This window comes from Myxocyprinus asiaticus, chromosome 30 (assembly GCF_019703515.2).
Source record: "Myxocyprinus asiaticus isolate MX2 ecotype Aquarium Trade chromosome 30, UBuf_Myxa_2, whole genome shotgun sequence".
In the NCBI taxonomy this organism is placed as follows: domain Eukaryota; kingdom Metazoa; phylum Chordata; class Actinopteri; order Cypriniformes; family Catostomidae; genus Myxocyprinus; species Myxocyprinus asiaticus.
This window is the reverse complement of record NC_059373.1, coordinates 10,567,417-10,582,302: the sequence shown is the minus strand read 5'-3', so window position 1 is coordinate 10,582,302 and position 14,886 is coordinate 10,567,417. Positions and strand designations below refer to the sequence as shown.

The window sequence follows — 14,886 nt, the reverse complement described above, 5'->3', positions numbered from 1 at the left end:
GTTGGATGTCTCAGTGGAAATAACAGCGAGATGTGTCACAGGAGGCCAACCGGACAAATTGTGGGGGAAAAAAATACTGGGGAGCCATGGTGGGCACTCTTCTAGACCAGTGTGTGTGTGTGTTATGACTGTGTTCTGTTGTGAATTGCCTCTCATCTATCTAAGTCTCTCATCTCTACAGCATTCCCCTGTGGTGAAGTGTAATCAGATATAACTGTAATTTCATACGTAGAAATGTATGTAAATGGTAACCTATCTAACAACGGAAAACAAACCAGTAGCAGTCAGATTTGGAGATAAATAAAGTTTATGATTGGATGCGTCCACTTAACATGGGTTAAACACTGATTACATCACCTGGCTATAGAGTTTTCTACCTCTAGGAAAGAAAAATCACAAGTGAAATTTTTAATATCTAAATTTTATATCTAAATGAAAATTCTGTAATTTACTACCCTCATGTTGTTTTAAACTCATATGAATTTCACAAAAGTCAGAGATTTTGGGCAGAATGTTCAGTCTCGGTCACCATTCACTTTCATTAGATGGAAAACGATGCAATGAACGTGAATGGTGACTGAGGCTATTAGCCCTTAATATTCTGCCAAACATCTCCTTTTGTGTTCCATGGAAGACAAAAAGTCATAATGGTTTGGAACAACATGAAGGTAAGTAAATTATGAATTAAAATTAATAGAATAGTTCTACATTCTTCCTTTATTCAAAAATTTGTCTCATTTGTGTCTATTTTTAATCCTCCATAGGAAATTAAAGAGAAACATCTAAGATAAAGTTGATGCTTAAATGAAACATGACTGAGAAATCCATTAAGTCTCACAACAAAAGAGCTGAGCTGTGTATGTATTAAACATTAGAGGAGATATTTTACAAAGTATTTTTTAGGAGACACGAAAGCTACCCAAGACAAGAAATCCAAAATTAGAAAAACAATTGTCTGAAGCCATCGAGCTAATGACGGAAATAACATTCTAACTGTTAAGTTCTTTAGAAAAAAGATATGTTTAGTGTGAGGGGGTGTGCGAGTCTGTATTTTTTTTTTTTTTTTTTTCAGTGTGAATGAGTCAGAGTGTGTGTCATGCCCATACTATAAAGGAGAGCCCTTTCACTTGTTAAAATGTTAGTAGAGTGATAACACAAGTTTGTACACTGTGTTTACTAAAGTTTTTGGGATTACCATGAAACGTAAGTTTGTTTTCCTAATTCTATTTCCACTTTTGAACACAAGCAGGGGAATATACTGTGGTGAAGGGATACAGATGGAAACTGTAGAGGGTGGGACCTATAGGGGGAGTCTTTGCTGTATATTATTATTTTTTTTAAAGTGAGCTCAATGTTTAATGTAGAAACTAAAAGAACCACAAAATTAATTAAATCTAACCAACCACTGCAGCTCATTAACCTCAATATTTTAAATCAAGAGATAATACATGGATCAGACGTTGATTATGCATGTTGTGTTAAAAGATCGCTTGCACAAAACATGGATATAGCAATTTTTTTATATTGTGTAAAACACAGTTGGCATTTTATATTTTTATGTAAATTGTCATTGTTTTAACTCTTTCGAGTAAGCAATATAATGGTTTAGTTAAATCTACTGTAGCTGTTATATTAGTTTATTATCATAATATTGAAGGCCGCAACCACCATATACCCCATTATTCAGATTAGCCGATATGGGTTTTTCAATATTTTCGATAATTAAATAATTATATTTGGTCCTCCCAATTCTTAATTTGTGGTTACATCCTTGATAACAATCAACATCAAGGTCAAGGGTCAAAATGTGTCCTCTTGAACAGATCATCAAGGCCATTTGTGACATTAAAGATAGTCGGCTCTCTGACGCTTATTCAAAATCTGTTAATTCTTTAATGTTATTTTATGTCATTAAAGGTGAAGATTTCAGGGATTTGCTTCAGGATCAGTGTTTAAGGGCAATCTTTGCCTTTTTTTTTTCTTTTTTTTTTTTTTTGGCATGATAACGTTCAATTTGAAACGCAGCATACCTATTTACTCAGGAAAATGTCAGCTGTATTAGAGCAATGCTATCTTAAAATCTTGTTAAAAGAAGTGAACAGATGCTATCAGCGAGAACTAGAAATCCTTTTCCACCAGTACAGATAGAGGATGTATGTCAGTGAGTCAACAGCTAGTCTCAAGTCTAACTGAGTCATGACTTTTCACTTTGCATGCTTAAAACTGTTTTGATGGATATCGCCACCATGCCATCAATGACCCTGGCAATGTATCCATTTAGAAAGGTTTCAAAGCATGTTAATGGCGCAAAAAGCCATTACTTTTAGACAACTTAATTATTACTCGGTGGACAACTGGGTGGTCAAGTAAGATGTTGCATGTCTAATTCAGTGATACACAAGTACAAGGATGACAGATTTTCCAAATGACTTCAAAAACAGACAGGACATTCCAGGATTCTGCAATTTGCTTTCATTTCCAATAAGTGTAGTTCTACCAGTTTGGTGACATTCCTTGACCTTACCTCCTTGGCCGCTGAATATGTTACTTTTCATGTTGAGTCAGTTATTGTAAATGTATGCCACCATATACAACAACCATGACATCTGGAAAAATGCTGAGTCACATCCTTTCATTCAAAAAGCACATCTCTTAATTTAGTTAATATCCTTAGTGACATACCCCAGAATTACACAAGTGCATTCTAAATTTCTTGGAAATTCCTGGTGTGATATGCTGCAAATATTTGTCATATCCGGTGTAACCATTGCAAGCCAAGAGGAAGAGCTCTCCATGCAAATTCTCTCATTCATCATTTTTTTTTTTTTTTTTATGGAGTTACACAGCTGCTGATGACAAACATTACAGCATTTGTTTTACAAATCATGTATATGAGAGAATGATTACAAATCATGAAATATGAGAGAAATCAACTTTGTTTGTTTTTGACAGTGAAAACTGGCTGGGCCATTGCCATGATCATCTTGATGTCTTTGGCAAAGTTCTTTACCACAGCCCATCCTGCTCCTATGCCACGAAGAAAAGAGGGTCTGCATAAGCTGCAGCAAGAATTGTGCAAGCTGTCGCAATTGATAACTCAAGAGGGACCTGCCGTAAGTTCTGATTCAAAGTGTTTCAGTTTGCTCTTTATGTAAATGTAGGGTTCCCGCACCTTTCGAATAATGAATTTCCATGACTTTTCCAGTCATTCTTGATATAATTTTATAGAGAATGCATCCAGGAAGATAAATGTATTGCAAATGAAATATTTTAGAGCTGAGCATAATTAGAAAAATAAATGTTCACTACAGATTTAATTAATTTTAATAATTACAGTTTTATAATGACCTGATATTGCCAGGTTTTCCATGGCAATAGGAATGCTGTAAATGGGTTTCCAAATTATTTTGGGAGTGAATGTTCCATGCAACATATATGCACTTTTGGTTTAATTATATTTGATTTTTTTCAGGATATAAAAGAGATCTTAGAAGACTTTGAACATGATATCACCTCCCTGCCTACGCTGTACTACACAGTAAAAGACCTAAAATCACTTGAGGTAACACATCAGCATCTCTCCCTCTTCTTATTCAATAACTGTCTCAATCAGCCAAGACTCCAATTTGAGAAACATTCATTAAGACCACAAATTAAGACTATAACATTTTTTAAAACTTTTTTTTAATTTGTTTATGGAAAATTCGCAGTTGCAGTAAGGCACTGGAAGTGAATGAGATGCTATGAGTCCATAAATACACACTGTTTCAAAAGTATAGCCACAAGATGTAAACATTATACATGTTAACATAATTTTATTGGGATAAAATAAGAGATTTACCAGCGTTACAGCATTTACTACATTACAGAGTTTACCAGCGTTATGTCGTTATGACAACAAAGTTGTAATATTCGATAACTTTACACAGGTATAAGGTTAGTAGGCAAATTTAAAATCACGTTAACACATATAATGTTTACAGCTATACTTTTGAAACCGTGAGTTTTGTAATGTTTAAGGACTGGCCCCATTTATCTCTATCGGAAGTGCCTTACTGTAACTGCATTTTTTTTCTTTAATAAATGAGGAATGAGTTAAAATTAGTTTGGGGGGTAATCAACATTATTCCACAAATGTTGTCAACTGAACTTAACTTGTATTAAACCTGGAACACTCCTTTATCACTAAATGGCCTGACAATAGTTCCTTATATCTGTATATATATATATATATATATATATATATATATATATATATATATATATATATATATATTGACTTGTAAAGTTTACAGTTTACCCTTGCAATATTATGATCAGAGCTGTGATGATGTTAACATATTATTAAATTATAATTTATTTAGGTGCAATGTTTAGTTCCAGAAAAAATTAATTCTGTGTAACATCTGGCTCTTTTGGCCCCACAGGTGAGCAGCACCTTAGCACAGCTGTACTCTGGTCTTAAATCCTTCATGTTTCATCTCGACTGGTTGCAGAAGAAACAGGAAGAGTCAGAGGTTGATTTTTCCAAGACAAAGAAGATTTTTCATAAAATCCAGGACATCAGCCATACAGTGCTCAGACAGGTAAGAGCTCATAAACAAGCTATATTTAAAAAATATCATAATAGTTGTGCATGACATAAGGTATAATTTAATAAAAAAAACAAAAACAAAGAACGCTTTTCCACCCTCTGGCCGAACGGTTCAAGTTGTGGAACCATGAGGAATAAAATTTTCCTTGATCTTTTGCAATTAAAGAGTTCAAGGTACTATGAAAACATACCGTAACTTTCTTAACTCCCAGACCAGTCCAGAAAGTCCATCTTTTTAATTTGGAAATCTGTGAATTTCTTACGTAAGAAAACCTAAATCATTAACAGAGATCTTCTAAACCTTGTTACAGATTGGAACCGTACCTCCTGAGCTTGTCTACCCCACCCTGCCTCCTCTGAATACAGCCTGGAGCATGTACCAGGCCACAATGGAGATCCATAAGAAACTGTTCAACTTTTGTGACTGGTACACTAGAGCTTTAGGAGTCCTGAAACATAGACAATAATGGCTCACATCGTATGACACCAGTAGCACCTCAACTCATCTCCATGGTGTCAACAAATGGTGAGGGTAAACAGGCATCTTCTAACCTGCCTTAAAGTCATAAAAGTCATGACTCTAAGTCATATGGCTTTCCATCCTGACACATTCCAGCATTTGACAGTTTCCATTACATGATTATATTGTTTTTGTTCTATATGTAAGTTATGTATTTAATATTTAAGCTTATTTATTTGAGAGTTCTCTGTTTACAACTGAAGTATTTTTATACCTAGAGAGAGTGAGACAATTAGCACTTTATGAAAATCTTAGAGTGTGTCATTTCAATATGGGATTTTGAATGTAAAATCAGCTGCAGGCAGTTGCTAACAACGACCACTAGATATGGCAAAAAGGTGAAGTAAAATTAAGTTTTGCAGTTCAGGACCTGCACTAATTTATCAATCCTTTTGTTAAAAGTTACGAATTTTGCCACAGTAGGAAATGTTCCTGGATCAACATCCTCAGGTTTAGGTTTAAGGCTGGGGTTGGGGCTTGAGCAACATTCTTATCAGTATTTTTTCTAATGACTAGGGTTGGAGATTAGGGTAGGACTATGTTTGTTTGGCAGACATGGCGTTCTAGAACCAATGAAGATGTTGATCCAGAAACACATCCTATTTGGTAAAATTAGTCACCAAATGATGACACTGGGCATTCAGACTAATAACACAAAATTATAAATTTTCATTAGGGCTAAAGAATGTCATTACTGCTGTGAACATAATGAAAAGTATCTTGAAGTGTACTCAAAGAATTTCTATTGTTTAATTTTGTATTCTTATATGTTTAGTCTAAATGAAAAATAACTCAAGTGCCACCATAATGCAGAGATTGCACACTAATAATAAGAAAGATGCCACTGCATTATTTGAATCCATGTGAATGATGCCAAAGTCCTTTTCATTTCATCAGAGGTTCAGTTGAGAGGAAAGAACTACACATTTAGATCTTATTTAATATTTCATATAATCAGTTTCATTCATGCAAACCAGACTTGTGATGCAGGATGTTAAAGAAATGAGATGCTGTTAATATCTGATGTCAAACTGAACTACCGGTACGTAAACCAGACTAAATTTCACCCTGCTTTGACTTTGCAAGCCCAATGAAATGGATGTATTTACTGTGTTTTTAATACATACTAAAATATATTTAATTTTGTATTTATTATTTTTTATTTGACTGTTGTTTTTGATGCTTTATTTTTTTCCCAATAAAATTATAAATAAAACTGAGCCTGTAACTTTTTTTAATCTTGTTGAATGCATAATACCTCATCAACAAATGAACATTTAATAAACCAGTATAACAATAAACCAACAATAATCATTTTCGATATTCTTTATGTAAAATTTGTTCCTAAAATAAACTTTAACTTCATCATAAGTTTGTAATAGCCTACGTGCAAAACCTAATTTTGCTGCCTCCGTCTGGCTGCGCATTTTCACTGGTTAAGTACATCCAGACGGATATAAATTGCTAGCAATAGTGTAATCAACCATGAATTTCAATATCTTTGTCACGATGCTGATACCAAACGCAGCAGAAAGAGGAAACAGGATATGTCCCTTGACTGTGTGAGTTTAAAAAAGTTTGAAAGAGAGGGAGGATAAGACTTGGCAGTGTTGAGTAGAAGGAGAGATCTGCGATATAAGCTTTTTCGTTCAGCTCTCCCACAGCTGTTGGATTTGTCATGCTCACTGAGAGAGGGGTTGAAAAATGAAATTGATCACATTGACCAGAGCCATAACACATTTGTCAAAGCCATGTCACTCAAATACAGTACAAAACAGGCAGAGAAATAGATTTTAAAAAGCAGGTTATCACATGATAAACAAAATGAAAAACAGTTAAAGGTGAAGTGGTTCCAATGTTAAAATACTTTCTGCTATCCCAGCTTGTTGTGGATAGACAACTTAAAGGAGCCATTTGTAGGTACACTTCCCCTAAAAAAGAGTGTCTCTGCCTCACTTTTAAAACTTTGCCCTGCTTTTTTGAGCATCCCGACCAGCCCAACACATCAACAATGGCAAGTTTAACATACGACTCTTGTGAACACATATTTAATGCAATTTATAAGAATTTTGTGTAAAATATGATATTTACCCAAAGAATTATCAATCGATGAACAAAACCCAGGAGCTCTCTTGCACAATTGGTCCCACACCTCCAACACGATAGAGTGCTGGAAAGCAGGTGTTGCAAAACTCCATTGTCGCAAAACTCCAGCTCTTAAAGGGGCCACGTCCAATTTATGACTAGAGTTAAATTACATGAAGTTTTTCAGCTTGGCTACAATAATTATGCAATGCAAATGACAGAATAATGTCAGTAACTTGTAATACATTTCCCTCATCTCATTTCAAACCCAGATGTTTTCTTTTTATCTGTGGCACACAAAAGTGATTTTCCTATTAAAATCTTGGTTAGGTTTATATATGGGGTTAAACTTAGGAAAAATCATAATAATAGAATTCACTGGTTCATTCAAATCATTAGATTTCACCAATTCAACATATTCTTATGACTTGTCATACGAGCAGGTTGGATGCAGTAACTTTAGAAATAAAGTTTGGGAGGTTACAAAAAATCTGAAATAAGAACAAACTGAAAAGGGGGGTCTTGCCAGGTGAAACATACTGCCTGTTGCACAGAACGTACTGACAGCAATAGATCCATGCACTCCATAACATCCAAAAGGAGGGGTAATGACAGTGAGAGTACATGTGTGTGTGTAAACTAGAGAATTAGGATAGAGAGAGAGATAGTAGAGAGACTATTAAGCATAAAGCATAGAGGAAAAGAGTGATGCACTGGCATCAGGATCTGTGCTCAGCAAAGCGTCCGTATGAATAAACCAACAGAGAGCAAAGAAATTGTAATCTTATACAGCTGATTTATGACTGCTTGACCTGCTTTGCTTGTGTGACCTGCAGCTTTTAATGACTAGAGTTTATGGACAGACTGAACAATAGAGAACCGCACCTCTTAATTCCCTTTCAACCTTCAACGACAGCAAACATGACAGTAAGTCTTTTCAATAACTTCAAGCAAAGTGTACAGGATATTCCTTTCTGCTAGGCATAATAATCTGGCCATATAGGTATGTGCTACACACTGTTCTGTAGAATATAATTCAGTTGTTATAACCATGTTTGCAATAATTAAGTGCATATGACATAAGCACATATTTTGAAAGATTTTCATAGAGCATGTGACGTAATTTAAAATAAGAGATCTGTTCATATGTGGAATACCAGCTGTGTTTTATAGCTACAATAATTTAGGTAGACTTATATTTACAGTATATTTACAAATGTATTTATTGAATAGAAACACTAAAAAATGCCAAACACAATGAGGTTTGTCTGCGATTGTAATGCAATTACTGGTTATACATCATAACATACCTCAAAGGGCTTAAAGTATGTGTTACATAATTCAATGTACAACACATAATCATGTAAAATAATATTCAGCTGTAGCATAAGATTATAATCTTATGTGTCATAATTATGTCCCATCCATGTGACATAGGCTTTCAAAGAGCATATAAATTCGGATAGATTTGTTCATAATGTGGAAAACAAACCATGCTTAACTTTAAAGTAACAGTAGTTTACATATAGAAATGTAATGAAAATCCCCCATCGCATGTTATAAAGGCTAAAATGCAATGAGGTTTGTTTGCGATTGCAAAGTGATTACCTGGTTATGTATCACAGCATACCATAGAGGGTTAAGTATGCATTGTGTAATTCAATAAATGTACAACATTCACATCTAATCCTGTAGCTCTTAGCTGTACAGCCCATTCCGCTGTTGTTTAAATCACACGCCTCTCTGAGAATTGTCTGTCCTCACACAACTGATGCCCAACAGGTGCACTCTTATGCAACACTGTCCCTGTTCTCATCATCCTGAACTTCTGGTTCACTAAACAGAGTAACCTATCTGCATTTGGGACACTGCCACGCAACCATAGACTACACAAAAACACATTGGAATGTTCAGTACATGTTTTTTATGGAAATTATGTGTGACCATCCCAATTGATCTGTTACCATCAGTTAACAATACCTATTATTTGAAAAGAACACTTAATCCAATCAGGCTCAACTGAGGCTTTGTCCATTTCTGGTGCTCTGTCCTACAGCTGTCTGGGGACAGTTAAGATGTGTTGACAGGAGGGACATGGACGATTTGTGAGAAATAAGCCTCAAAAACTAACGCAACCGAGATGCAAGAGCTCCCTTTCACCCTAATGTCCCTAGCAAGGCCATAGCAAGTATTTCTAGGTCCCCCTGACTATATATTGCTTTGGGCCCCTTACCTATTAAAATAATACAGTTTTGAATTTGTCGTAGGCCCCCCTGGACCTTTGGGCCCCTAGAATCATTACCACCTTTCACCCCACTAGCTACAGCCCTGGAACCTGGTATGCATTGTCAGACCTCAACAGTGTATCTCTGGACTTCTATTTCTCCAGTTCCACCATACACCACAGTAATAGCTTCCAGCATGGCATTTTGTAGTATTCGGTCCCCTTGTTGACAGCTGAGGAAATCTTGTTTGACATAATCCAAAAGGTAGAGAAATAAAAAATATACAGGAACCATTGCCATTGGTATTTCACAGGATGTTAAGCATGATAATTAATACATTTTGATGTTCTAATTCAGTGTCTTTTAAAAAAGAGTCATGCAAATCCTCTCTCAAATTACATTAGGTGCTAATGTCTGGCATGCCCAGCTGCAACCTTGACTGCCTGGTTTTTGTTTCTTGCAGACTGCCACAAGACTTTTGGATGAGTTGTGTCATTTAACAGCTCAGTCACTTGAATCACTGGAACCCTCAGATCATTTCCAAGTTGTCAAGCTTCTTGGAGAGGGTTCATACGGCAAGGTCATGTTAGCTGTGCACAAGAAGAGGGGTTAGTGACATCCATTTTATTTGTTACTTTTTCTTATTCCCCTTTCAATCTTATCGACACAAGATCATATTTTTAAACCTGCTTCTTGAGAATGTGCTTGATTATTTCCTACTACGCTTCCCTCTTCCTTTACTTTTGACAATGTCTCCTTTGTTCTTCCAAATTTACTTACACTCTAGGAAATCCAATGGCCCTTAAATTCTTCCTTCGAGATTCCACATCTCTCCTTTCATTTCTGAGGGAATATAATTTCTCTTTAGCCTTCTGCACCCACCCCTCTCTTACTTCAGCCCTTGGTATTGCTTTCTCTACCCCTACTCACTACGTGTTTGCCCAACAACCTTGCCTCTACGGTGACCTCTATGATGTCATCATCCCTGAGGTTGGTAAAAGCTTGCATTATGTTCGTATCAAATCAAGATTTTTGTAAAAATTACTACTTGCCATAAGTATTCAATAAGTTTTTAAGTTTAGATACATGGAGTGATTAATGAACTGACAGCTTTATTGTAAATAATAGATACTCTTTGTAAAGCTTTGCACTGACAGGTTAATGCACGCTCTTAAATACTTAGGTGCCTGGTATGCATTTACTGATGGATGACCCTTCTGCAGTGGTTACCGGTTGACTAACAATAAATTGGTACAGTTTACAACTTAAGCATTTAAAGTATGATTGGTCTGTAAGTGGTACACTCTCAGAAAAAAAGTAATTAACTGTACCTTTTAAGGTACAAGGGCTATCACTGTGGTAGTACCCCTCAAATGGTCTTTTTTATACCTCTAGTTAGAGATTTGGGTACATATTGTTCCCTAAAGGAGAAAAAAGGTACTGGGCTATTTTTGTTTCCTGAGGAACAAAACATGTGAATGTACCTTTAAAAGGTACACAAGATGTATGGTACAACCGTGTACCCAAAACGAGTTAAAGACTCAACTAGAGGTACGAAAAAGGTCCCCTTGAGGGGTACCACCCCAGTGACAGCCCTTAAACCCTAAAAAGTCACACAAAAAATTCAGAGAGTGTGACATAATTCTTCTTTAATGTAGGTCGGTCTGGAGGAGAACCGAGCTCAGGGGGTGGCTTCGCAGATCAGTGGTGCCCTTTCTCACCTCCATTCACTTGGCTTCGTCCACCGTGACATCAAACCTGAAAACATCTTCCTATGTGACCGTGACTGTCGCTGGGTCAAGCTTGGTGATTTTGGCATGGTGAAGGCAGCAGGTACCAGGGTACCATGTGTGTGGTACAGCTCCCCCTACTGCACACCAGAGGCTGAGCTGGCAAGGAAAATAGAAGAGATTGATTTAGGACACTTCGATGTGGATGGCAATGGAAACAAGAATAAGAGGGACTACGAAAAGACTCAGAAGAAGTTGGTTTCTGTGGATCCCAGTACAGATAGCTGGGCATTAGGCATTCTAATCTATGCCATGCTGATGGGGAGCCTCCCATGGTCTGAGACTGTTTTAGACAATACAGCATACAACAGCTATTTACAGTGGATTAAGTGGGAAGGTTTATCATCCAGGAGGAAGAAAGAGTCTGATGAACTTGAGGACTTCTACCAGGTTGCCCCGCAGTTTATGGCATTCACCCCTCTTGTGGCTGATCTTTTGAAGTCCCTGCTCCATCCACAGCCCAGGCTTCGTGGCAGGCCTGATGAGGTGGGAAGGTACCTGGGAGGAGCCTGGCTATTGGTTAATGATATCAGTGGGTGATTCACCAATGCAAGGCAAAGCTGTAATAATTAGGTTGAAGCTTATTTTATGTAACTGTAAAGGGACACAAAGGGTTTCTAAAAACTTGGATCTCCATCCACAGTCCAGTAATATGGCTACTCTCCAATACAATGTGTGTCCTGCAAAGATTAGTGTAAGGGTAGACCATGGAATCCAAGAATCATGGCCGGGTCTAAACCTAGATTTGCCTCAAGTCCCCCTTGCATCTCACTACTGTTGCTGAAGAGCATGGTTTGTCAATCGGGATTTGTGAACACTCATGGTAGAACAGCAATGGGTTTACGAGACTGTGATAGAAATGCCAGTGCCCCTCCTTACAACAATGTGTCATCATTTATTAGTTGAATGTACCTAAAGAATTGAACATTATTTGGAATCTCAGAGGGAACAAAAGTAAATAATTTGGGATTCAAGAAGATTAAATAGATTGGGAACCCCTGACATAGCGGAATGGGCCAGAACATCCTGTAATCTCTGTGCAAGATAGCAAATATAGAGGTTTGCCATAACAGGATGTTATATACTGTACTTCATATACCGTTTAAGACACTTTTTCAAAAAAGATATAACACTGGAACTTGTATATTGATTGTTAAATAATGTGTTCTGTCTGTATTTCTTTTGAATAAAAAACATCATGACATTTTAGGTGTTGTTCATTCATTAATCAAGATCTCCCAATAGTTTTCAACTGAAACTACTTGCCAACTAATTTTACTTGTGGACTTTGATTGACATGTTCTCAATCAACAATAATGCATATTAAATTATAATATATTTTTATAATTTTAGATGGTTAAAATATATTTCACTGCTTTATCAACCTGCATATGAAACGTTCTCATGATACGCACTATGTTGTGAGTTAGAAAGAACATCTCTCAAGTTTCACCAAAGACATGCAGACACACACAAACACTCAGACACGATGTGTCCTAGATTTAAAAATAGACCTCAAACCATTAATAAAACACTTTAAGCTATCATCGCCTATGTCAGATGCACACACACATGTATTTGCATACACATGCATGCATACACAAACAAGCACTTACAGTATACTTAACTGAAATTGTACTGCATTTAAATCTGTACCTTCATTCTACAACACAGTACGCATACAAAAAGTTACCAGTTACAAGTAACAGATAGGTCTTTAGCTTATGTTTAAACTCAAAGGATCCCTTTCAACTGATCCATGAAAACATAACATTGTCAATTTTAATGTAAATCTGACTATTAAAAGTATGCACATACAATTTGAAAAATATATATATATATCTTGAAGAAACTATGGTAGATTTGCTAACAACTTGACTAATAAAAAAGAAGAAATAATATCCAATAATAATCAAGCACTTGTTATCCAGCAATGAAAAAGAAAATCAACTAGTGACAGGTACTACAAAATCTGAATTAATTCAAACTGTGTGGCATTAAAAGAAGAAACCAAAAGACACATTACAAGTGCCAGAGTTTGCCCATTAAATCTGAGATAATTTAGGCAATTTGTTAAGAGTTTGACAGTTTAAATAGCTCATTACAACATGGGAAGATGACCAATGAGATCATTTAACAGCTCTACAAACTACTCCAACCACTGCCTGTGTAGCTACAACCTTTCATTTGATATTCTTCATCAAACGTGATTATGTAAGCAAGTATGATAGCAGAAAAGTATGCCGTCATCTTGTTTGTGTTTATTTGCATGTAAATGTGTGTGTGTGGGTGGGGGGGGGGACAGAAAAATTTGCCTATAGTTTGATGCATTCATGTGGAAGTGCACCAGAATATCAGGATTACCAAGTTTGGAACATGCATTTCTAATTGGCTAAAAAAAATGTGTGCCACTCATCCTGTTTATTACTTTACAGTATTTCCTGTCAATGTTTCAAAACAGATATTAACAACACCTTCTGAAAATATATGAAACACATTGGTATGTGTTATCTCAATTTCTATACGAATGCTAAATATGTTTATATAGATCCCCAACAAAAGCTACCAGAGGTCAACTGTAGTCTTGCTGCCAGGAATCTATGAACCACAGCTATTTGGACAAATGGTAGGTGTGGCAATAGTTCCTCATTGATTGGTTTACTGAATGAACTTGTGTGCACTTGCATGGAGAAGTTGTTTTGCTGCAGTCATACAACTGCCATCTAATGGTTGTTTAATAATGTTGTCTGCCATTCCATTCACAAAGAACCCTATAAAGGTTCTGCATTTGTTACAAACCCTTCCTGGTGCAAGTGTTCAGTTTCATCACCAAACTGTCTTCGAGGAGGTCAGCATGTTTTATTGCAACAGCAGCATACTGTACTAATAGAGCTGCTAGCCGTACAGAAAGTACTAATCTATATTTTGAGTATTAAGGGCATTCAGATTTACATATCAGGTTTTCTAATGAGCATAGGTCAGTTACACCACAATAATAAAAATAACAAAACGAAATATCTTTTCTTTTTTTTTTAAATGTTGGGATGTAAATTATGTAAAGATACATCACAGAAGCAGTATCAAAGTCATGCCACAGTGGCTCATGCGCTCATGACATATATGTGCTGTTTGCTTTTGGGGACCCAGGTTCGAATAGAGTAAAAGATAGAGAGGTGGTCCAATGTGAGGAGGTCAGACATTATTATGTTATAACAATGAGGTGCTTGAATAGTGACACCTTCTTCAAATCAACCCAGAGCACTCTGACATGGGCTCCAGAAATGCCTTTGGCTCGTTTAGTGGGAAAACATTGGAGTCAAGTGGCAGTGAAGAATCACAAGTAGAGTACAATGTGAAGAATCAGAATGTACATTCCAAACAAATGCCAACTGCTACAAAGGAGGTTAATAAAGAGAGGCAAATCATGAGGATAATTAGCACCAAATTTAGGTCCCATATTGGAAACGTAGCAGGGCGAGGGGTGTTTAAGGAACTTTTTGATCAGATCATGTCTGCCTATAAAGGAGCCAGCCTCTGGGGCATAAAATGCAGAGATGGTCGCTACATAAACCTTGTGTTGACAGAGTAAGACCCGCATCTAACCGCTCTTGAAGAAATGTAAGAATCTACGTTATGAAGCAATTCACTGGGTCTTTGCTGCGTGAAGAACAC

At 36.4% G+C, this 14,886-nt stretch overlaps 2 protein-coding genes across 4 annotated transcripts; both read left to right on the top strand.

The window, feature by feature from the left end:
• Nucleotides 1-1,153: 1,153 nt before the first annotated feature.
• LOC127421545 (interleukin-11-like) lies at nucleotides 1,154-6,307 on the top strand. 3 transcript variants are annotated; one of them, XM_051664662.1, is made up of 5 exons: nucleotides 1,154-1,203; nucleotides 2,953-3,113; nucleotides 3,473-3,562; nucleotides 4,428-4,586; nucleotides 4,906-6,307. In XM_051664662.1, the coding sequence occupies exons 1-5, from the start codon at nucleotides 1,197-1,199 to the stop codon at nucleotides 5,059-5,061; spliced, it is 573 nt and encodes a 190-aa protein (XP_051520622.1). In that variant the 5' UTR covers nucleotides 1,154-1,196; the 3' UTR covers nucleotides 5,062-6,307. The 3 variants fall into 3 exon arrangements, with proteins under 3 accessions (XP_051520622.1, XP_051520623.1, XP_051520621.1); XM_051664663.1 differs by lacking the exon at nucleotides 1,154-1,203 and having other exon boundaries at nucleotides 2,770-3,113; nucleotides 4,497-4,586; XM_051664661.1 differs by lacking the exon at nucleotides 1,154-1,203 and having other exon boundaries at nucleotides 2,783-3,113.
• A 1,578-nt stretch (nucleotides 6,308-7,885) lies between these two features.
• LOC127421533 (serine/threonine-protein kinase SBK1-like) lies at nucleotides 7,886-12,411 on the top strand. Its single transcript, XM_051664641.1, has 4 exons — nucleotides 7,886-8,126; nucleotides 9,888-10,032; nucleotides 10,212-10,414; nucleotides 11,083-12,411. Exons 1-4 carry the CDS (start codon nucleotides 8,055-8,057, stop codon nucleotides 11,752-11,754), a joined length of 1,092 nt encoding a protein of 363 aa, XP_051520601.1. The 5' UTR covers nucleotides 7,886-8,054; the 3' UTR covers nucleotides 11,755-12,411.
• Nucleotides 12,412-14,886: the final 2,475 nt, after the last annotated feature.